Below are 25,803 nucleotides of genomic sequence, written 5' to 3' on the forward strand. Positions count from 1 at the left end.
TGTATACTATGATATAGTCTATATACAGGCTCCATAAAGCTGTATACTATGATATAGTCTATATACAGGCTCCATAAAGCTGTATACTATGATATAGTCTATATACAGGCCCCATAAAGCTGTATACTATGATATAGTCTATATACAGGCTCCATAAAGCTGTATACTCTGATATAGTCTATATACAGGCTCCATAAAGCTGTATACTATGATATAGTCTATATACAGGCTCCATAAAGCTGTATACTATGATATAGTCTATATACGGGATCCATAAAGCTGTATACTATGATATAGTCTATATACAGGATCCATAAAGCCCTATACTATGGTATAGTCTATATACAGGCTCCATAAAGCTGTATACTATGGTATAGTCTATATACAGGATCCATAAAGCTGTATACTATGATATAGTCTATATACAGGCTCCATAAAGCTGTATACTCTGATATAGTCTATATACAGGCTCCATAAAGCTGTATACTATGATATAGTCTATATACAGGCTCCATAAAGCTGTATACTATGATATAGTCTATATACGGGATCCATAAAGCTGTATACTATGATATAGTCTATATACAGGCTCCATAAAGCTGTATACTATGATATAGTCTATATACAGGCTCCATAAAGCTGTATATTCTGATATAGTCTATATACAGGCTCCATAAAGCTGTATACTATGATATAGTCTATATACAGGCTCCATAAAGCTGTATACTATGATATAGTCTATATACGGGATCCATAAAGCTGTATACTATGATATAGTCTATATTCAGGCTCCATAAAGCTGTATACCATGATATAGTCTATATACAGGCTCCATAAAGCTGTATGCTCTGATACAGTCTATATACAGGCTCCATAAAGCTGTATACTATGATATAGTCTATATACAGGCTCCATAAAGCTGTATACTATGATATAATCTATATACAGGCTCCATAAAGCTGTATACTATGATACAGTCTATATACGGGATCCATAAAGCTGTATACTATGATATAGTCTATATACGGGCTCCATAAAGCTGTATACTATGATACAGTCTATATACGGGATCCATAAAGCTGTATACTATGATATAGTCTATATACAGGCTCCATAAAGCTGTATACTATGATACAGTCTATATACGGGATCCATAAAGCTGTATACTATGATATAGTCTATATACGGGCTCCATAAAGCTGTATCCTATGATATAGTCTATATACAGGCTCCATAAAGCTGTATACTATGATATAGTCTATATACAGGCTCCATAAAGTTGTATACTATGATATAGTCTATATACAGGCTCCATAAAGCTGTATATTCTGATATAGTCTATATACAGGCTCCATAAAGCTGTATACTCTGATATACCGTAGTCTATATACAGGCTCCATAAAGCTGTATACTATGACATAGTCTATCTACAGGCTCCATAAAGCTGTATTCTATGATATAGTCTATATACAGGCTCCATAGAGCTGTATACTATGATATAGTCTATATACAGGCTCCATAAAGCTGTATTCTATGATATAGTCTATATACAGGCTCCATAAAGCTGTATACTATGATCTAGTCCATATACAGGATCCATAAAGCTGTATACTATGATATAGTCTATATACAGGCTCCATAAAGCTGTATATTCGGATATAGTCTATATACAGGCTCCATAAAGCTGTATACTCTGATATAGTCTATATACAGGCTCCATAGAGCTGTATACTATGATATAGTCTATCTACAGGCTCCATAAAGCTGTATACTATGATATAGTCTATATACAGGCTCCATAGAGCTGTATACTATGATATAGTCTATATACAGGCTCCATAAAGCTGTATACTATGATATAGTCTATATACAGGCTCCATAAAGCTGTATACTATGATATAGTCTATATACAGGATCCATAAAGCTGTATACTATGATATAGTCTATATACAGGCTCCATAAAGCTGTATATTCTGATATAGTCTATATACAGGCTCCATAAAGCTGTATACTCTGATATAGTCTATATACAGGCTCCATAAAGCTGTATACTATGATATAGTCCAGGCATAGGCAACCTTCGGCACTCCAGATGTTTTGGACTACACCTCCCATGATGCTTTGTCAGCATTATGGGTGTGAGAGCATTATGGGAGGTGTAGTCCACAACATCTGGAATGCCAAAGGTTGCCTATCCCTGATATAGTCTATCTACAGGCTCCATAAAGCTGTATACTATGATATAGGCTATATACAGGCTCCATAAAGCTGTATACTATGATATAGTCTATATACAGGCTCCATAAAGCTGTATACTATGATATAGTCTATATACAGGCTCCATAAAGCTGTATATTCTGATATAGTCTATATACAGGCTCCATAAAGCTGTATACTATGATATAGTCTATATACAGGCTCCATAAAGTTGTATACTATGATATTGTCTATATACAGGCTCCATAAAGCTGTATACTATGATATAGTCTATATACAGGCTCCATAAAGCTGTATACTATGATATAGTCTATATACAGGCTCCATAAAGCTGTATACTATGATATAGTCTATATACAGGCTCCATAAAGCTGTATACTCTGATATAGTCTATATACAGGCTCCATAAAGCTGTATACTATGATATAGTCTATATACAGGCTCCATAAAGCTGTATACTCTGATATCGTCTATATACAGGCTCCATAAAGCTGTATACTATGATATAGTCTATCTACAGGCTCCATAAAGCTGTATACTATTATATAGTCTATATACAGGCTCCATAAAGCTGTATACTATGATATAGTCTATATACAGGCTCCATAAAGCTGTATACTATGATATAGTCTATATACAGGCTCCATAAAGCTGTATACTATGATATAGTCTATATACAGGCTCCATAAAGCTCTATACTATGATATAGTCTATATACAGGCTCCATAAAGCTGTATACTATGATATAGTCTATATACAGGCTCCATCAGTGTATCAGTATGTGTCATACTCTCATTTAGTCTATGCACAGGCCCCATAAAGTATTACACTATTCACTGTAGGACCTCTTACAATGTTATAGTGTCATTTCCTTCTCTAAATGTGTGATGTGCTATTTTATTTAAAATGTAATACGTACCTATGTTTGCCAGCATTCATTTTGCATGCTAACAAGTTATACTCTTGTTGTTAACAGGAAAGTAATGTACAAGCCCTGGAAATACTGTTTACGTACCATGGATCGGAGCTGCTCCCTCATATGCTAGCTATTCTGTCCAATTTTCCCGAGACTACAAGCCCACATGAATACGCTGTACTCCTTCCAGAGGCTTGGTAAGATGGATTAAATGGTTTTATAAATTACAATGGGGTTTATTCATTACCAAAGAGTAATGAATTAAAACCAAACTGCAAAATTGTAAATCCTGCAAAACATAGGCAAAAATAAACAAGTTGATTGTAAGCCAACAAAGAAGTTACATGTGAATAGAAACTCAAGAGTAATAATGTAGAGCTATCACCATAGAAACCAGTGGAATGCTGTTTGCAGATTGCTGTTAATTCACAATATCCAATTGCATTATTATTGGTTAGGTGATCCTTTTTCTTTTTCTTCTAATGGCTTTAAAGGGCAAGTGATTTTTGGAGAGCACTAAAGTTTTAACTAATTGAATAAAACAGTCTGCTTTCACATGTGGCTGATATTGTGGTTATGGTGCCCTTAGGCTGTAGGTGCTGCCTCCCCCTCTTCCCCCCCCCACAGTTCTTGTAAGATGAGTTTTTATGCCATGGGCACGGGCCACCCTCTCACCAGAACTACTTTTCTTGATGTTCCTCTTGTGCAATAGCAACACCAATTTCATCAATATCAATTTCTCACTAAGCCAATGAATGGCATAATGGCATTAAAATATTGATGAAATGAATATTGGTAATGCAGAAGTGAGTGGAATGAAGTGAGCGAGGTAGGAAAGCAAGGTTCAGTTGAAGGTTATCACAGTGACACTTAGATTAGACAGAGATGAAATAGTGGTAGGATGATTCATTGTAATAAAGATGGTGTAGAAGTCAAGGAGGATAAGACTAAAACAGAACGTTTTTTTTGTGTCCTTCATTTTAACAGAACAGCATTTTTGTGTACTTTGTCTCCAAAATAACGGACCACAAGGTTTATAAAAGATTATTGTTCAGGATAAAAGCCAGGTTGTGCAAAAGGTATAACTTGGAAGCAAGAGGAAAAGAGTAGCTCGTTGTTCTTGATGAACTCAGTCAAGCTTGGAAAAGTAAGGAAAAAGAGGGTTGGAATGTCTTGGATGGAATTGTATTATGGCCAGACCAGTGGGCGTATTATTAGAAGAGGTGAGATAACTGTAACAAAACAAAGCTGAGTGCTTACCAGAGTTCCATAATGCATCTTCATAGCAAGCCCCAATTTGAGACTCCTTTATAGAAATCTACAACGGAGCATGTTAGAGGCGATTGAGAAGAATAAATAGACTTCCTTGCATCATAACCTATGTAAGGCGCAATGGAGAGTGACTGCTACTGTTAATATAAAGTGGGCTCGCCAATGTAATAAAAAAAATACAATCTCCCCCCAAAATAATTATCTGCATCGAGAGAATTACGGGAACATCACATGCACAGCGACTGCCAGCTCCTGAAAAGCAGAACTTGCATATTGTGAGGAATAGATAAAATATGAGTTATTTTCCTCCAAAGCAAACACACATTTTAAATGCATGCAAGACCAGCGAGATTATTCTGCTACTCGGTTATAATAGATCTTTCTGTCTCAAGAATGACTTGAAACTCCACTATAATTAAAATAGATACTTCTTTTGCCTGAAGTTGTTTCAGGCTGGCTTTTAAATTTTGAAATGAGATTAGAAGCATGTTGCACTGTGTCTCATAAATCAGAATAAGATAGACTTCATTATCCAGTAGATGCCAGGAGGACTTTGATGTTTTATCATGAAAGGGTGATTTGCACAAGATTCATCACCCTCATTGCATCTCCTCTGCATTGTAGGTCACTATGTAATATTTCATTTATTAAGTTCTTTATTCAGAAAAGGCATTTTATGACGAAACGTACACTTTGCTATTTAGTTAAAACAATCCACTGCTCATACCTGCGGATATTATTAGTTTGAATAAAAAGCCTTGTGATCAGAAGAGCTTAGATATAAATGACTATTCAGTCAGTTCACATTTTATTTGGTAATTTATAAAATCCTCTTATGTTTTCAATACAACCTGAATTCCCTTTAGTGTAGATGTAATGCGGCAATGGAGGCACTCCTTGGGAAATCTGGCCAAAGCTGGCTCAGTAGCATCTATGGGCCTTGCATGCATTCTGCAAACCTCAAATTCTAACTCATTGCAAACATTTTTTGACCACAGTGCTTCTTAAAACAGTGACACACACTGGTAGATTTTCTTTTAAATGCAGCATATTTCCCTTCCTGTCCAGCCTCCATTATTATCATCAACAGGCATACTGTATTAAAAGGGACACTCCACTGCCCAAATACAAAATGAATGAAAATTAAATTAAAACGTGCATGCATATATTATGCTTTTTTACATTGGAGTTACATCTAGAACTGCTTACAAAAGATCTTGTCTGATGCCTTTGCAAACCCTCCTCTTCTAACCCCGACCAGACTATATGTGGCTGTCCAATCACAGAATTCCCAATGCAACTCAATGAGAAGTCTTTGCAAGGCAGGTGCTCTGGGCAATTCCTGCCTCTTCAGTTCAGTGCAAATAAGCTAGCCAAACCAGGAAGTAACAGGACCTGCTGTCTGCTTGAAAAGCCAACAGGGTGTAACAAGTATAATTTATAAAAGTGTGAATTTCTATTGAATCTGCACTATTTCCAAAATGAAAAAAAGAGAACACACTCTTCACACATAAAGCTTTTCAGCAAGCTGCAGTGCTTTAGGGATCTGGAGTGTCCCTTTAAAATTATGAATAGTGCATCTGTCGGTTATGATTTTTTATTTTTTTATTTTTTAACAAGACACTTATGGTTAAGGGTTAGAAATCCCATCCTGTTGTTTATACTGCAAACTTTTATTTATAACGAGTTTTTATCTAGCAAATGTTAATATGTATGGTTTTATAAATATTAGCCATATATGGATTCAATGTATATATGTAATATTCTGCTCAGATGGATGCAGTATTGTGCTATAAAATGTATTCTGCTAGAATTCTATGTCCATATTATAACCCGATAATGTCTGCAACCAGACAAAACACTTTTTTGAGTACTAGCTGTTATTTGCTATTTTATATACGTTATTTTTGCACCATTTCAGCGGCAGTGGGAGCCTGAGGGTGGGGGTGGGGGGGACCTAAAGATCCTATAGTGTCAGGAAAACTAGTTTGTTTTCCTGGCACTATAGTGGTCCTTTAATACATATTTAAAAAGGTATTGCACTGTATATGCTCTTTTTTTCATTGCACATGGAAGACATTTAGAAAAATTGGCTTCAAGTGGAAATATTTTTTTTTTAGTTAAACAATCCATGCCATCAAGTGAGTGATGTATGTCATTAGTATGTGACATTGCAATACTGTGTTACACTATCAATGTGATTCTATACGTGTGTCCTTTTGTGTTTGGTTTTTCTACTGCAAATTACTCTTTGTTGATGGGAGAACAAGTATAAGCGAGAACTGAGACAAATATTATGTTATTTTAAAACTTGCAGGGTTATTTACATTTTATGGTGTTTTTGCGTTATTTTGCATGTTATTTATGGTGTACAGAGAATTCCTGATGTTCCGGAGGGAATGTGTTCTGTTAGTCCTGGTACCAAAGAATCTTTCCCCTTGCAGGACTCTTCGTTGTAGTCACAGCATATATCTGTGTGCTAATCAGAGTGTGCCAGAACTTGACAAGGGATGCTGCACAGCTTCCCTGTAACAGGGAGAAAGTTGCACAGTAGACCAGTTTGTCCTTAAAGGAACACTGTTGCATTAGGAATACAAAAGCTATAGTTTAACCCTGCAATTAAAACATTGCTGTTTCTATGAAACGGCAGTGTTACTGCAGGGTTAAAACGGCAAGGGCACTGCGCCCAGGCCACTTCATCGAGATGAAGTGGACTTGGGTGCCTTTAGTAACCCTTTAACTAGAGTTTACACTTGTGGAAGGCACATAAAGTGCTAGCTAGAATTATGTAGCAGTCACATGCTGTCAAAGGGAAAACGTTTTATTATTCACCCTGTGTCCTTTGTGAACTTGACCTGATTAATTCTTTCATTTTCTGCAAGTGAATTGTATATCTGTTTGGCAAAACATTTCCGAGGTGGCAATTCTAATCATGTTGTATTAGATATAGTAATGCTTGTACTGTGAACTTTTAAACCAAATTAAAGATCACACACAGCAAAACCCCCTTCAGAGCACAGCCATTGTCAGTCGAAATACACCAAGTATTCTTAGAATATCGTTTCATTTTGCTTCTAATCTTGTTAGCACGTGAATTGCTATTTTCTGGACAAACAAAAAAGCTACTTCAGTTTCCCGGTGATTAAAATATTTTATTTTTATTTATTTTTTTCCCCCAGATATAATTGTATTATCTGCGGTGATGTATAAAACCTGCATGGAGCTTTTAGAATGACAAACTGATTTAGTGCTGGAAATCAAACCGCCTTTTTCCTCAAAGGAAACTTAACAAGATAAGGTCCCTAACCTCTCAAAATCAAATCTGATTAGATAACTTAATCAGAATGTAATGCAGGGAGATGTACTTCGTGAATGCTTTGATATAGACTAGCTACTCCTCTCTGGAACTCCGAGATATTTAATCTAGGAAATGCAAAGTTTATGAAATATATTCTGGGGAAATAAAATTGTATTGCTGCTAGGCTTCTATTTTTTGGTGGGTGGCGGAGATTTCAATCTCAAATAACGTAACTGCAACACATTGCTTTAAATATTTAAGTAATCGCTCTGTTGACAATGAAATTGCCAAGAGGATTTTAATTAGCAAAAATGATTACTTTATAGGTAAAAAAAAAAAAAAGTCTGTATAGTAAAATGAAACTAATAATAAAATAATTAAACTCCATTTTGCATTTAATAAATAAGAAAAATGGTGAAATTCACAGATGTTGCTAGGTTCCAGAAACACCTATGGCTTGAGCCCAAAGCAAAACTCTCTCTGTTTTGTGTCCCCTCCTCTCCATCCATGGACAGTGTGCTGCTTATACTCTGCAGGATGCGAATGAAAGCATAGCTAGAAACAGGTTCAGGCTGCCTAGCCAGCTATCCAATGCAATCCGGCTGCACTATCTAACTAATCGATGCTTAGATTCTGTTCCAAGGCACCGCTTCCCAACAGCTACCTTGCAGAGCACTGTAATAGTGGTCTTTTTTTTTTTTGTGTCAGGTGACTACTTTAAGTAAAATGTATTCTAATAAACAAATGATAATAAAAAAACAAAACACTATAATCCTTCCACCCCCTCCACTACTTGTAGAGCTTCAGAGCTGAAGAGTTCCACATCCAGGGCTTCAATCCACAAAGCTCCCCACTAGAAACACTTATGCACGTATGAGAATGTGTGGCAACATCAACAGGGTCAAGTATTTATAGAAAATGTTATCCTTAGCCCTGGGAACACAGTTTACAAATTAACCAATTCAACAAATTGTGGTATAAAGTGGTGCACAAAAGGTATCGCAGGAATAAATACATTTTTACAAGGCTACTTAATATCACCTATGTTAGCAAACAAATATGGGGATTCAGTTACACCATATTGTGTTAAGCACACCACTGTGCCACATACCCCAATATCAGTGGGACCTACACTAATTTTAACTTGGAGATTTACATGCTAACTTGCAATACATAGAGCTTAAAGGAACACTATAGTCACCTAAATTACTTTAGCTAAATAAAGCAGTTTTAGTGTATAGATCATTCCCCTGCAATTTCACTGCTCAATTCACTGTCAAAAATCACTTTGTTTCTGTTTATGCAGCCCTAGCCACACCTCCCCTGGCTATGATTGACAGAGCCTGCATGAAAAAAAACTGGTTTCACTTTCAAACAGATGTAATTTACCTTAAATAATTGTATCTCAATCTCTAAATTTGACTTTAATCACATACAGGAGGCTCTTGCATGGTCTAGCAAGCTATTAACATAGCAGGGTATAAGAAAATCTTAATTAAACATAACTTGCAATAAAGAAAGCCTAAATAGGGCTCTCTTAACAGGAAGTATTTATGGAAGGCTGTGCAAGTCACATGCAGGGAGGTGTGACTAGGGTTCATAAACAAAGGGATTTAACTCCTAAATGGCAGAGGATTGAGCAGTGAGGCTGCAGGGGCATGTTCTATACACCAAAACTGCTTCATTAAGCTAAAGTTGTTCAGGTGACTATAGTGTCCCTTTAAACTGCTTCCAGATACTCCTTAATTTAGGGAAAGCAAAAGCAATATGATGAATACAATCTCATATAAAGCTGAACAAGGTAGTAACTGCTACAATTAGAATTCTAGAGGGATGCAAACATATGTCATTGGTACATGGTTAATATCTGTGATAGGTTTCAATGTTAAAACTCCAGTTGTAGTAACAATTATCATTGCTAAGAGTGAATTATGTAGTGCTTGCTCCATCCATGTACCGGCAAACTGATTAACCCAACGCAGAAAATCTTGTGATGCCAAATGCAAACAAGATTTGCATTTGGCATCACGTGGTAGACAACACCATGGCAAAACCTGTGGTGTATAAATTATAAATGTTAACTGGGTGAAATGTTTACGATGGGATAAAGAAAAGCCAGTAACCCTACTAGAAACTTGACCACCAATGATAAAAAGGAAAAGACAAGAGGATAAAATAGTGGGTAAGATACATGAGGATGGGATAATCTGGATTATGGCACTAGGTAGGTGTCTGATAGCCAAGGGTCCCATGTCTTCTAAAAGTGCTTTGAAGTGTCATCAATGACAGCTGTGAGTTTATCCATTCTTACCTCATCCTCCACCTTCCGGATGACTTCTGAGATAGTCGGCACCTGTGCCACACCGCACTGTTCAGTGATGGACCTTCTTGTGGACAATGCACATTTAGCAACTAATTTATTCTGAGCTCTGTCTGGTTTTATTTTTTAAAGATTTTGCCAGCAACCAAATCCATGGGTCTAATGGGACTGTGGTTTGGAGAATAGGATATCAGTTTAACAATCACACACCACAGTGGAATTATTTGAGGGCAATGCCACCACTGATGGATATATGTATGCCTAGAACCGCATTGTTTCCAACAGTCTTCTGATGAGAGTGTTTAGTATGCTTGTTTTTTGTGTTTCATACATATAGTTAAAGTGTAGATGGCTTTAGATGGAGGGCCAAGACGTCTCTCCCAAGCCATACAACTCTTTCTTAAATATTTTCTTGCAATGTTGAATAAATCTGAAAACTCCCCCTGCCCCCCATCCCTTTACATATAAAAAATAACTTCTCTCCCTGACTTATTGTAGAAAATGGTGTGGTAAATGCTTTCTTGCAGTCTGTGGCATTTTAACATGACGATTATGTCAAAAACAACAAAGAAAATAACTAAAATGTGCTTTAAAGGTCACACAAAAAAAGAGACATTGAAAACCCTTTTCTCAACACGATTTTTAGATTACAGCTTTTTTTTTGTCCACATTTTAGAGAAACTCAATTTGGCCACTGTTTTTAAGCTATATACTTTCAAACTTTTTATATCATTTTTTTTTTAATATGTGTTGAATTTCTGTCTGTTTTTACTTTTTTATATTGCAGTCAAATATCTTGTTGTTGACATATTTTTTTTTGCTGCAAATGTTATACTGATCCTTTCTAGTTAATGGTGTTCATTATTCATACCTGGACAAAAGTCTCAACTCTCCCGGAATGCTTATACATAAACGTTAAAGGGACATGGTAGCATTAGTAAGACATGTTTTAGTTTAAGGGTACACCGCCAGCTAATAGGAAAAAAAAAAAAGAAAGACAATTATTTGCTTGCCTTCTCTCCAGCACCGAGTCTCCCTTAGTGCTGCCACGGCCTCCTCCTAGTGTGAAACACCAATTTGTTAAACATAGGGATATGTAGGCATTATATTAACAATCCTTGGAAGGGACAGTTTCCCTTTAAGCAGGATTCAAATGAAAGCACTTTACAGGTTTTGTATTAATACAGAACAAAAAAAACAGCTAGAGACCAAGAGAGATCAAGAATCCGAGACAGTCTTCTGTTTGCTACAACTCCACCTGTTGTCTAGTCAGCCAAACACACTTATTAAATACCTATGTTTTTTTGTTCTCAAAGAGATGCTGATGCAGAATAAGAGAAGGCCATTCTAAGCAGGATTCTAAGTAACAATGCTTTGCCTTGCACATTACCAAGCCCTGACCGTAGTACCGAAAGTCATCTGACCACTCGCAGCCTATCATTGTCTGCTATGTCTAGTATGTTGCTTAAAGGACCACTCTAGTGCCAGGAAAACATACTCGTTTTCCTGGCACTAGAGTGCCCTGAGGTTGCCCCCACCCTCAGGGACCACCCCCCCCGCTGGGCTCTGGGGGAAGGAAGGGGTTAAACTTACCTCTTTCTCCAGCGCCGGGCGGGGAGCTTTCCTTCTCCTCCTCTTCTTCCTCGCGACGTCATCGGCTGAATGCGCATGCGCGACAGGAGCCGCGCTCGCATTCAGCCGGTCGCATAGGAAAGCATTCATAATGCTTTCCTATGGACGCTTGCGTGCTCTCACTGTGATTTTCACAGTGAGAAGCACGCAAGCGCCTCTAGCGGCTGTCAATGAGACAGCCACTGGAGGCTGGCTTAACCCTCAGTATAAACATAGCAGTTTCTCTGAAACTGCAATGTTTATAAAAAAAAGGGTAAAAGCTAGCTGGACCTGGCACCCAGACCACTTCATTAAGCTGAAGTGGTCTGGGTGCCTAGAGTGGTCAAAGGTATCCCGGGTACACTGATTTACTGTTAATTTGTTCAGAAATGGTTTAACGATAAAGCGAGTGGTGGTTTCCAGGGTCTAATGACTCTATGAACATTAAGGCCGGTCTTCGATCCTGCAATCACCGGGAAGGGCCTCTAGTGACTATGAATGACAGCCATTAGCGGTGGCCTTAGAACGCAATGTAAACACTGTCTTTTCTCTGCTGATGCTGCAGGGCCAGTCTCTTTAGCACTAGAACCACTACATTAAGCAGTATTGGTTTTGGTGCTTAGAGTATCCCTTTAGAACAGCACATAGGGACAGCTGGCCCTTGGAATGGTGTGTGAAAGTACAGACCACCCTCTAAATGATAGACAATCAAATAACAACCCAATGTTCATAAACCAGAAATACTCAGAAACGTTCAAACAGCCAGAGTCAGAATTGATGGAACAAAAAAAAATCCACCTAATCAAAGGAATTCATTCACAGAACAGAACTAACAGAACTCACAGGCTACTACAATCTTGCTAAAGCACATAATTCATGGTTCTGTGTCAGGTTGGAATGACTCACACCTGTATGGTTAAGTGGCAGTGGACAGCGTCTAACTAGTGCCAGAGATATGTTCAAGTATTTATTTTGGCAACCTGGGGTAGGCAAACTTTGGGACTGCAGATGTTGTGGACTACATCTCCCTCGATACTCTACCGGCATTATGGCTGTAGAGCATTATGGGTGATGTAGTCTATGGAGTGCCAAAGGTTTCCTAACTCTGTACTAGACACTGTACCGCAGTGGGCCTTTAAAAGGGTATCACATATTTTCCTATTTCCGGCTTCTTCAACATACATCATTATATGGCACATTTTAAGACATGTACATTGTACGTCACATCTGTTGAAGCTGCTGGTGTTACATCTTCTCTGTGTATATTCTTGGATTAGTTGTATATTACTCCATAACTGGCACAGACTGTTTGCTATGGCTGTTCTATCTCACTTGTTTGGCAAAATCCTGCCTCCCTTGCACTTGCATTCATTTGCCTGTTATCTCTTCTTCTCTTCCATCTGTAGCTCTGCTGGAGAAGAACTAAAGATTGTCCCTTGGATTGAGCAGGAACATCGACACAAAGATTGGTGTGAAGAACCCGAGTGGAAGTAAGTCCAGATTTTAAACCTTACCGAAAGAAGCACATCAGATTGTACACTCATACATATGGAAATGCCTGTTTTTATGTTTTTCCACTCAATATGTTAATACATTTAATAGGATGACTAAGTCACATCAAAGAATGAAGCAGAACATTAGTGAACATTAATAAAGAAGTTTCCTTGATAAATCCTAGTCCTTCCACCAGTCCCCTTTGTTGGTTTTTGCAGAGCTAAATTGCTTTTTATTCTTTTGGAGTTGCAAGCGAGGCCCTTGATTGAATTAAAAGGAGAGCATCTAGCTTCAGGTACTGAATACAAAACAATCTTATTAAAAAAGTATTCAAAAACCTTCCAGCCATGGGCGCACAATTGTTCCTTTAAATAAGCAGTACCCAGTGAAGTACTTTATACAGATCATATAATGGAAGGGACTTAATTTTAGTGTCCTACCATTTCTCCCCCCACCTCCAACCGTATATTATAATATATCCCTAACCTGCTAGGTCAAGGCAACATTATCAGCCAACGTTTAATGTTGTTTGTATTGCGGTTATGGCCAAAAGGTAGATTTCTAATTGTTGTCGAACTATATTTCATGTGATCATTTGTCAGCATTGTAAATTTACATTCTGTGTCAAGTCATTGTTTATTCCTAGGTTCTTTTAGAAGAGAAAAAAAAAAAGACTTAACTGTTTTGAGGGCTATTTCTAGTCGTTAGAGTCCATTTCTCTTAATAGATTATTCTAGTCTAATGCTAATACATTAAATGGACACTAAAGTGAACATTTAAAGATTATTTTAAATTGAAGGCCAGAGTACCTGAACTGAAATCATAGCTATATTGGCCTCAAATGGAAACTACCTCCATGATCGAATGAAAGAGGTGGGTGTTACATGTCTGTTACACATAGCTCAGGTCTGTCTGCGTTTCTCCTCTGCACTTCGTTGATTTGCCCCGCTTGGGGATACTTCTCCAAGCAGGGCAGACCTCCTCAATGATTTAGACATGCTGGCTTCTGAATGGAGTGACGTCACGTAACTCCGTGCCAGATAGGGACTTACCATAGCAACCACTGCACATACGCTGTATGTACGCTGCTAGGGATGGAAAGCATAGGGACGTGCTGTGGAATGTCTCCTTTGCTCTCCATGTATCGCAATTCCTTGGCATTGTGGATCTGCCATGGAATCGAGATTCAGATAGGAGAAAAAATATTTCTAAATAGGTTCTCTCCAAATGTATAGATGGAATTTTAAGCTCTTTTAAAAGAGCTAAAATCAGTAGGGTTCCTTTTACATTTTAAATTCACTTTGAATTCTCACTTTAGTGAATAATTCTGTATGATAACAAAAAAAAGCCCAATAAATATATATATATATATAACACTGGAATGCTGTATCGTTGATTTACTTTTCGGTACACCCAATTTAGAGGGGGGGGGGGGTATTTTACATAACCCTGGTCCAGGGCCGGTGCAAGGATTTTTGCCGCCCTAGGCAAAAAAATTTTTGCCGCCCCCCCCATATGTCCTGCCCACCATGTGACATCACAATGCCCCGCCCATATGCTCTGCCATATGGGCCAACGCCAGTCTTCACAAAGTGTATTTTATCTGAAAAGACAGTGTGTTTACATTAAAAAGCCTACAGGCACAGGCTATAGACACCAGAACCACTACATTATGCTGTAGTGCTTCTGGTGACTATAGTATCCATTTAATGTGAGGTAAATTAGAGATTAGTGCCACTAATAATATATTGGATTGCCTACTTACCACCAGATGAGGACAAGAGGCTGATGATGGGCTCAGTCTGGCTCCACAGGTCTGGTGTAGAAGAGGCTCTCTGGAGACTGTTTTTAACAGTGCTCACAACAATTAACGAACAGGAAGCAGCTCCATTTTTTAGGGCCCCTTACACAGCTCAAGGTCTGGGCCCCCAGGGGGCATACGCCTACAATGCCCACCCATAAATCCACCTACATGGCCCATCCATGAGTTGGGGATGTTTTATGTGTGCAATTTGTGTAAGGGATGTACTGTGTTTATAGGGGATGTAGTGTGTGTTTGCGTGTAAGGAATGCATTGTATGTTTCTCTCTGTGTGTGTGTGTGTGTGTGTAAGGGGTGCAAGGTTTGTTTCTGTGTATGTAATTGAATGCAGTGTGTGTCTGTAAGGGGTGCATTAAATATGTAAGAGAACGTAAGGGATGCATTGTGTGTTTCGGGTGTGTCTGTGTGTGAGTAGGAATGCATTGTATGTTTCTGTGTGTGTGTGGGGGGAAGCATTGTGTATGTGTGTAGTGTAAAAGAGAGGGTTTGTGGGGTAGGATAGGGACTGAGAGGGGAACAGCTCTTTATTTATTTTTTTAAAATTCATAGTGCTCTCCCTTCCGGTCAATTATTGATTTCCCCTTCCCTTCTGTCCCTCCGTGTTCTCCCCTTCTGTCACTTAGTGCTCTCCCTTGGCCCCCTGTCCCTGCAGTCCCCCTTGGTGGACTTCTCACTCCCCCTCCCTCCCTTAGTGGTCCATCCTCTCCCAAACCCCTTAGTGGTCCTCCCTCTCCCAAAGCCCTTAGTAGACCTTCCCCTACTCCCCCCCACCCCCTTAGTGGTAATCTCCCCCTCCCCTTAGTGGTCCTTACCCTCCCCCCCTCTCCTTATTAGTCCTCCCTCCTTACCCCCCTTTGGTGGTCCTTCCCCCCCCCTTAGTGGTCCTCCCTCTCCCAAACCCCTAGTGGACCTCCCCACCCCCATCCCCCCTGTGTTCCTTCACCCCCCTCCCCCAGTGGTCCTGACTCACCCCTCCCCTAGTGGTCCTTACCCTCCCCTCCCCTAGTGGTCCTTACTTCCCCCTCCCCTCCCCTAGTGGTCCTTACCCTCCCCTCCCCTAGTGGTCCTTACCCTCCCCTCCCCTAGTGGTCCTTGCTCCCCCTCCCCACCCCTACTGGTCCTTACCTTCCCCTCCCCTAGTGGTCCTTACTCCCCCTCCCCTCCCCTAGTGGTCCTTATCCCCCCTCCCTCCCCTAGTAGTCCTTATCCCCCCTCCCTCCCTCCCCTAGTGGTCCTTATCCCCCCTCCCTCCCCTAGTAGTCCTTATCCCCCCTCCCTCCCTCCCCTAGTGGTCCTTATCCCCCTCCCTCCCTCCCCTAGTGGTCCTTATCCCCCTCCCCTAGTGGTCCTTATCCCCCCTCCCTCCCCTAGTGGTCCTTATCCCCCTCCCCTAGTGGTCCTTATCCCCCTCCCCTAGTGGTCCTTATCCCCCCTCCCTCCCCTAGTGGTCCTTACCCCCCCCCCAACCTCCCATAGTGGTCCTTATCCCCCCACTCCCTCCCTTAGTGGTCCTTAACCCCCCCTCCCTCCCCTAGTGGTCCTTAACCCCCCCTCCCTCCCCTAGTGGTCCTTAACCCCCCCTCCCTCCCCTAGTGGTCCTTAACCCCCCTCCCTCCCATAGTGGTACTTACACCCTCTCCCTCCCATAGTGGTACTTACACCCCCTCCCTCCCATAGTGGTCCTTATACCCCCTCCCTCCCATAGTAGTCCTTATACCCCCCCTCCTTCCCATAGTGGTCCTTATACCCCCCATCCCTCCCCTAGTGGTCCTTACTCCCCCTCCCCTCCCCTAGTGGTCCTTATCCCCCCTCCCTCCCCTAGTAGTCCTTATCCCCCCTCCCTCCCTCCCCTAGTGGTCCTTATCCCCCTCCCTCCCCTAGTGGTCCTTATCCCCCCTCCCTCCCCTAGTGGTCCTTACCCCCCCCCCCAACCTCCCATAGTGGTCCTTATCCCCCCACTCCCTCCCTTAGTGGTCCTTAACCCCCCCTCCCTCCCCTAGTGGTCCTTAACCCCCCCTCCCTCCCCTAGTGGTCCTTAACCCCCCTCCCTCCCATAGTGGTCCTTATACCCCCTCCCTCCCATAGTGGTACTTACACCCCCTCCCTCCCATAGTGGTACTTACACCCCCTCCCTCCCATAGTGGTCCTTATACCCCCTTCCTCCCATAGTGGTCCTTATACCCCCCCCTCCTTCCCATAGTGGTCCTTATACCCCCCATCCCTCCCCTAGTGGTCCTTATACCCCCTCCCTCCCATAGTGGTCCTTACACCCCCTCCCTCCCATAGTGGTCCTTATACCACCCCCTCCTTCCCCTAGTGGTCCTTATACCCCCCATCCCTCCCCTAGTGGTCCTTATACCCCCCTCCCTCCCCTAGTGGTCCTTATACCCCCTCCCTCCCCTAGTGGTCCTTATACCCCCTCCCTCCCTCCCCTAGTGGTCCTTATACCCCCTCCCTCCCTCCCCTAGTGGTCCTTATACCCCCTCCCTCCCTCCCCTAGTGGTCCTTATACCCCCCCCCCCTCCCTCCCCTAGTGGTCCTTATACCCTCCCCCCCCTCGTAGTCCTTATACCCCCCCCTCCCCTAGTGGTCCTTATACCCCCCTCCCTCCCCTAGTGGTCCTTATACCCCCCTCCCTCCTCTAGTGGTCCTTATACCCCCCCTCCCTCCCCTAGTGGTTCTTATACCCCCCCTCCCTCCCCTAGTGGTCCTTACCCTTCCCTCCTGCCCATGTAGCGTGTCCGGGTGGCGCGGAACGCGGGACAGGAACCTCTGTTTCCTGTACCCGGCCGCCGGCGGAATGACAGGAAGTGCTCACTCAGTGAGCACTTCCTGTCATTCCGCCGGCGGCCGGGTACAGGAAACAAAGGTTCCTGTCCCCATTCCGCGCTGCCCGGCCACGCTACATGGAGAGACCGGCAGGAGGGAGCGCTCTGCGCTTCCCTCCTGCCGGTCACAAACCCGGCCGCCCTCCATGCAGCAGTGCTGCGCCGCCTGGGGCTTGTTGAAGCGCTCAGGCGGCGCAGCATGAGGAGGCGCAGAGGGCACAAGGATCCGGCGCCCCCTGGTAAGTTGCGCCCTAGGCGGCTGCCTAGGTCGCCTTACAGGTGGCGCCAGCCCTGCCCTGGTCCAGCTGCTCGCTGAAGCCCCGCTCTGCCTTTAGGCTGTCATCACTAATGATGGATGGTTTGTAGTGTTCCCTAAGGTTATTGAGCCTCATTTTCATATACCAGAATCCCTTAAGACAGTTTGCGCTCTGTGTTTAGGAAAAAAACCCATTTTTTTTTTTTTGTAGCAATACATTTGCCAGGAATCTGACTAGCACAACATACATGCAGAAATGATGTAGCCATGCAGCAGATTATTTAAACAAGTTGGTTTTAAAGTTAATATAGAAGTTGTGATTCAATGCAATCAGAGAATAGCTCTTTTTTTCCTTTGAGTAGAAAGAACATTTTTTTAAGGTAGCTTTCTTTATTGAAGTCTTCTTTGACATAGCTACCATGTTGTGCTATGTCTCATTATACCTTCTTTTGTTATTTTCCTTACACTGCCTTTTCACTTCTCTTTTAATAACTCTGCTATTTTCTCCTTCGTCCTGGCCTTGGCACATTTAATTATCTATTCTTGTTACTTTCCTTTTCTTAAGACACAGCAATTGCCACATGTCCTTCCCAAAACATTTTCTTTTTAACAATTTCTGATACCTCACTTAGGAACTCATAATACTCTCTTTCTAGTGTACTTTGATGCAAAACGTGATTTAGTTTAAATCTGCCTTTTTTCATTGCTTTTGTTTTCTTCAACCATACTTTAAAATAATGTGTAATCCATGGCAGGACTCGGGTAGCTTATAGGAGTAGCCACCAGCTGTGTCCTTGGCATAGCATTACGTAATTAGTTGTGCTCTCCTTTGTCTACCTCTGGCATATAATGTGTCCTTCTTCTGAGGATTAAGAAAAACTTAAAGGAACATTCTGAACACTATAACCAATTTGTGTCATTAAAGAGCTAATAATGAAATAAATAAATAACGCTATACTGGTTAGTATAACACCCATATTACTATATACAGTCAGTAGAAAGGCTCATAGTCCTAGTCATATGTGGGCATCGGCTGGGGGACTTTTAAAAAGGTAATGGGCAGATCATCTGCACATCCTCACTCTAATAATAGTGTGTGGGGGCAATAAATCTAATACTTTTACAATAAAGTTATACTTAAAATCAGAAGTCTTGTTTCTTCTATTTCTCCTTATCTTTAGCACCAAAAAAAAGGTCAGATAAAAATCTAGAATAATGCAACAAATTAAAATAAAAAAGAAACAAAAAAAGAAAGAAAGACAGAAAAGATGGAAAAAAGAAAAATTGCGCACAATAAAATCAGTCTTTCTTCACCCATGGAGGACTCGCCGCAGTCTGAGCTCTCATAGCAGGGATATTCCTATAATGGCTTTCCCGCAACATGTTAGCCATTACATTGCGTTGGAAAATTTCCCACTCCATGTAATATATGTTAGAGTGCTCTGATTGGTTGCTTAGTAAGCCAACCAATCAGAGTGCGGTGACAGCCAAATTTAATCCTCGTGAGACCTGGCTATCAGAGTGCTCTGAGTTGGTGTTTAGTCAATAATACCGTTAGGTAAACTATTTGAATTGTTTAAAACTGCATTTTTATTAGGAATTCCCTTTGTAAACTGAAATTACCCTAACAAACTGTTGGTATTGAGAGCTCTTTTTTCCATCATTTAATAATGTTTAAGTTTACCATCATCCTTTTCAGGTCTTGTATATGTGCAGAAATTGATCAATAAAATAACGATGTGTGCTTTCTCCTACTTCTGTAAAAATGGTATCACAAGCCGACAAAAGCTCTTATTTTCTTTAGGAACAATGCAGCTACTAAAAATCTCTACTACACCATGTAATCATTAATACATACACAGCCTTGAGCACTTGGCCAGCAGCCCTGTGTTCTGTTTCTGCTCGGATATTATTAGGCAACGCTCCTAGAATAAAAATTATCATCACCTTAGCTGTATGCAAGGACACAGGATTTATGAAAAGTCCATGCAAGGGCGAATTACCTTAAAATAGAACCATAGCTGGGCTTATGGGATTCATTGTAGTGTAAATTTTATACCACATAGCTGTGCGTGTAAAGAATTGCTAGAATATTTTCTTTGAAATTCAGAGATTGCAACTTCTTTTTAACCCTATGTATTGCAGTCTGTATGATCTATCTGGCATAGCGGAACTGATTTCAGGTTATAGGTTAATAATTAATGTGTTAGTAGTTAATATAAATAGGGATGTATAGTTTTATATAAATTATCTTAAAACTAGCACATTCACTATGGAAAAACTGAGATTAAGATTTAGTCACCAGAATGTAATTGATCTGGTGAGTATAGTAAGTCCCTGCAGGCATTTAACAGTAAACACAGTATTTACATTACAGCCTAGAGATACTTTCAGTGGCCATTCCTCAAATGACTACTAGTGGTGCTTCCTGGGACAGTTCTGCACAGTGTGCAGTGCTGCCAATCAGTGTCTCAAACCCTCTGCATGAATGCTTCAATGCATCTCTATGAGGAGATACAGATTGGCCAGGTTGTTGTTTGGCTTCTATGGGAAAGGATTGTGATTGGCTGAAATCATCACTTCTGATGATGTCTGCCAAGGAGGCAGATCCAGCGCAGAGCCAACACCAGCAGACTGGAATAAAGGTAAGATTTTACTATATTTATGGGGGCAAGGAAGGCTAGGGGGGGGCTAGATAGTATTTTTAACACTATAGGGTCAGGAATGCATGTTAGTGTTCCTTTATATTGCCCATTCGAAATAATTTTATGTGATATCTCCCTAGTGCCCCTGTGTGGGTGGGGTTGTCCCTGTTTAGCCCAAATTTCCATGCACCTATTTTCCTTGTTCTTCTTTTCTTGGAAATCCATATTTTGTGTGTTTGCAAAGGAAAGCTTTATAGCAGTGAAACACACACTAGCGTGCTTCTTACACAACAAATGTGTTTAGAAATGAGTCTATATGAATACGATACTTTAAAAATGGAAAAAGGTTATTTAAAACCTAATGGGAGCCTTCTAGTGGATAATATATTAAATATCAGCTATCACTTGTGTTAAAGGGAATGTCTAGGTTACAACTTGCATATATTTTAATGCATTGAACAATGCAGTCGCAGTCTTTCCTTGTTAGTGCTGGGCACTAAGTTGTAGTACAGAGGTAAATACAGAAGCGTGGGTTCCTAGGTTGATTTTTAATTTCTTACCTTTTTTTTTTAAATTCTTTATTTTGGTGTGCATAGAGAGTACATACATGCAGGCATTGCCACAACAGCAGATACCTGCGATTCTAGGTTAATAGACATAGATTTAGACTGCACAATTTTTGTATATATTAGTCATGCTTGGTTCATAGTTAAACGCTGATTATGTCAGTAAGCTGGCAACATACATCATAAACAACTGGCATATAAACTGATATCAAGGGTAAGTATTTTGAAACTATGGAATACATATACATGCTCAGTTTATAGGCTATGCAAAAATAACTTCAAGTCACTGCGGTGTCAAAATGGCAGAACATGGTAACCGACTCTAAACAGTAACATTGCATATTAGGGCGCATTTACTAAAGTGTGTGACCACGTCTCCTGGGCTCTCTAGCTTACAATTATATTGCCTAGGTCTAAGGTGGTGCATAGTTAACATTACTTCTCCCCAGGAAGAAACTAAAGTAACAGCAACATGTGAGGTAAGGGTTATGAGTGGCATACATTAGCATCTATGCAGGAGGGATTCAGGAGACCTTATTATGATTCTAAACGAGAGGGACACATAATAAAAAAAACAATAAACCAACCAGTAATAAAGCTATTAGTCCAGGCAAAGCAGGCCAGAATTCAAGAGGAACAAGTCGTGGAGAACAAAAAACGGGTAGCCTTACTTCGTAGCATTGCACCTTTGTGGGCATGATATGACTATGCTAGTTTACAACAGGCTCTCAATTCTAGCAAGCAATTAGGCCCAAGTTTACCCTGCTTAACAAGAGATTGTTTAACACGGTTCCCTGTAGGCAAGGCAGTCAGTCAGCGACCTATTGTCATTAACTGGACATGAATTCAAAGCAAAGCAGACTGTAAATAGAAAATTAAAATATAACATGAAGTGGCATCAGTTCAGATTCATCCGAGGGGTGCGTGTTAGGTAAGACCTGGTCAGCAGTGACAGCAGGGGAAAGTCCAGGTTTGCGAGTGTGTGTAGCTTGCGTGGCAGTCCTCCGGCCTGCTTGCACCTCGCGGTGAAGGGCTGGTGCATCACTGGTGTGTCCCGTTCAGCCGATGCCCCGCTTGTGCGCGGGTGTTGCAGTCGGCAAAGGTGTCTGACCTAGCTGTATGTGGGGGCGCTGCCGTCGCTGGGTTCTTGATTTTGGGTCCGCATATCCTTCACAGCGGAGGTCAGTCAGCGAGGGGTGAGTCAGGACTGCTGTAAGTGGGTTCCGCTGTATCATCTTTGTCTGCCAGCGTGTTGGAAGGTAGGGTGTTTCCTGTGGCTGTTTGGTTCGACCCAGGCGGTTGCTGGTTATGTGGAGGGTTTGTCGAATCCTGCGTCCTCGCTTAGGTGTGTGCGGTCTCGTCTTGTGTTTGTTTGTAGGCAGGGGGCAGTTTCGCTTGCGGCGCCATCTTGGTGCGCTGTTAGTACGTGGAGTAACTCGTTTACGGCGGGGTTGCTTGGGTTTTTCACTGTATGAGTGATTGTAGGCTTTGAGCTTCCGTGCCCTTTTCTTCAATTTTGCCCAGAAGGCTGTAAGTATGGCTGTGAGTCTTGTCGAGAGGTCCGGCACCTCTGAGTCACACTCTGATGCGCACGTGCGCATTATGCTGACATCTGTGTCCATGCGTCATGGCCCAGTTGCCGGGTGGTGGACTGGGATAACCCCCGCCGGTCCTGGGGGGGGGGGTGGGTAGGCTGCTATTCTGTGTCTCCATCTCAGTTACCCCGGTGCGGGATCGGTGAGAGCGGCCGCCTCTCCCCTTCTCCGGCTCCCGTGGGCCGCCGAGTGCCTTTTTTAAGATGTGGTCGTCCAAGATGCCTATGTCTGGTATCAAACGATTCGCCAGGGCGCTCCCTATCTGGGTAGCGTACCCCGGCATGGTTTCAGGCTGTGGTTAGGGTCTTGGTGCTATTTTTCACGATGTGTGGCAGGAGCTCCCTCAAGATGCGACCATTCAGCTTGCCGTTCAGGCTCCGCCCCCAATTTCTTACCTTTTCAAACACTTATACTGGTATATCAAAATAGGGGATGAGTAAACACAATAAAAATCCCGGGACATGATGTCGCCTCAAAGACCAGTTACGTAAATTGTAGGTCTTGAAGTTGCCTTACATTTTCTTTAATAGCCCTTTGTATGAAATAAAAAATATCAGGAAAACACCAGAATAGAATAAACACTAGATAAGAAAAAAGAAAACCATAAATTACTGAAAGATAAGAAAAATGTATTACAGCATAAATAAACAAATGTAATGAGAAATAATGGTTGTAACGCAATACAGATATTTATACACGTAAAATCTACATTGTATCTGTAACGTTAATACCCAATATGCAGAGTGAAAATCACCAGGACAATACAGACAGGTAGAAAGTCCCTAAACGGTCCTTAGAATGGCCGGAATAATAGAAACTACAAGAAATGCCAGAAACAAGCCAAGGTCAAAGGAAGCTAGAAATACACAATAGCGAGGGACGTAGCCGAGTCAGGGAAACCAAAAATCAGAAAAGTCAAGAGCAAGCCGGGTCAAAACACAAAGAACTATCAAAATAAGACAGGGACGCGCTGAGGGGACACTAGGAACACAAGGCACACTAGGAACCACAACAGGGCACTGATTTGGAGGCAGACTGGGCTTTTATATGATTGGGGGCGTGATTTTTTTAGAGCTCTTCTGACCACTGAGGGTTGGTATGTATGCACTGCCTCTTTAACCCCTTAAGGACACATGACATGTGTGACATGTCATGATTCCCTTTTATTCCAGAAGTTTGGTCCTTAAGGGGTTAAAAGTGGCAGGCGCATAGCGACCAGCGTCCCTGATGCTTAATGCATCCTTTCCTGGTGCCAGACTGATCCTGATGTCGGCAGATCGGCGGACCGACAAGGTAAGTGACTGGCAGCTCACAGTATCCACATTTTAAACATTCTAAAAGCCTTGTTCTCAATTGTAGGCATATTTTATTTGAAAATTGTTTTGGAAATGTTTTAGTTCCACTGAGTTGTAGCATCAGAGTTCTGTATGCAGAGGACATTCTATTAGAAGTGGTCACCTAGGTTCTTGTAAGGTGCCTTGGGGCCACATGTTGAGGTCTGTCTGCACTGGTATGTGTGCGATTTTCAGTTAAATGCTTCAAAAAATTGTATTTTTGGGCCTTGTTGTCTAATGTGATTTGAGTTGACTGATTTGAGGTGCTTGTATCCACCTTTTCCCCCCCCTCAGGTCAATAGTGGAGCCAAGTTCTGTTGACTTGGCTGAATTTTTATATGAAGGACAGCCTGAATTATTTGTCTACAGAAGTGATAATCTCTCCATTGATTTATTGAAAAGTTGGTACTGGAAAAGAGCTGAAGAAATTGAGAGCTATGCTCGGCAGGTAAGAAACTGTCGCCATATTTCATGTGTGTGAGATATTGGATATATAAATATTTCTGTAAGTATTCTGGTACAGAGGAAATACCGACTGTTTATTGTCTATAAATTCTTGAAAATGTTTGGCATATCTTGGAGAGATTATTTAGATCTGTTTCTAGCCAGGAACTTGTCATCAACAGTGAAGATAACAGACAACGTGTTCAACAAGAATATAGGTGGGTACATAACAATACATAAACACATTTATATTCAAGGTGGCCATGGCAGCTTTCTTCTAAGTACTGGTATGTTGAATTGATCTTCAAACTTGAAATGATTCAAAAGAAAATCTCTAAAAACGTTTAAATGATATTGCACGCTTTGGCACTGCCAGTAGAGTATGCCTAAATAAGAGTTAAGCCAGACCGAAGAGAAAAGAACTACAGAAGTTAAAACATTTTTTCTAATTTATTGTGATCATTCGAAAAGATTATCCAAAAATATTAAAATCAAAGTCTATGTTAGAAAATACCAAAGAAAATACATTCAATTTTTTTTTACGAATGCCACCCATGTTTTATCATTAGAATTTATTTACTTATATATATATATTTTTTTTAAACTTGGCATATTTATTTTTTTATTCTCTCACATTTTGAATGTAGTATGGAGATGTGCTAGCAGTCGCCTGTATGCATTATTTATGTTCCATGGTTTGGAGTATAATTATGCTCCTCTGCTGCTACCTCCTTGGAATTTTTCCACTGATTTCTTTTAGACTTTGTGTTTTCCGGAGGACAACATTGTTTCTTCAATTAATCTGTCACCTAAATCTTTATTTCTATGAGAGAAAGACAAATGATCCTTTGTTTTTTAGGTTTCGTTTCATATTCACATTTAGAAAAAAGGCCTGACATAATCTTTTGTTAACTTTCATAGATTCAGGAAGCATTTGCTAGCAAATCAGCAGCCCTATTTAAATCTTGTAGCCAAAAATCGAGAAAATTATCTTTGCTCACAAAATTATATTTTTGGTAATGGTAGGTAATTTCCATGATAGAAGAAAGTAGCTTTTTTTTTTTTTTTCTAATTTCCATGATATGCTTTTTTACTCTAAATATTTTATCATGATTCCTCACATTTTTAGAGTATGCAATGAGAAAAATGTTAGTTTAACATTCAAAAATCAAGCACTTCGTCAAAG

The 25,803-nt window shown here is 40.9% G+C and overlaps 1 protein-coding gene across 1 annotated transcript in view; it reads left to right on the forward strand.

The window, feature by feature from the left end:
* Window positions 1-25,803, forward strand: part of NBAS (NBAS subunit of NRZ tethering complex) — a 676,063-nt gene that overhangs the window by 130,398 nt on the left and 519,862 nt on the right. The window contains exons 21-23 of the mRNA XM_063442147.1: window positions 3,194-3,330; window positions 13,041-13,124; window positions 24,468-24,621. Of these exons, the coding sequence (XP_063298217.1) occupies window positions 3,194-3,330; window positions 13,041-13,124; window positions 24,468-24,621 (375 nt within the window). The remainder of the gene's footprint in view (window positions 1-3,193; window positions 3,331-13,040; window positions 13,125-24,467; window positions 24,622-25,803) is intronic.

The sequence above is a fragment of the Pelobates fuscus genome, chromosome 2 (genome assembly GCF_036172605.1).
Source record: "Pelobates fuscus isolate aPelFus1 chromosome 2, aPelFus1.pri, whole genome shotgun sequence".
NCBI lineage: Eukaryota > Metazoa > Chordata > Amphibia > Anura > Pelobatidae > Pelobates > Pelobates fuscus.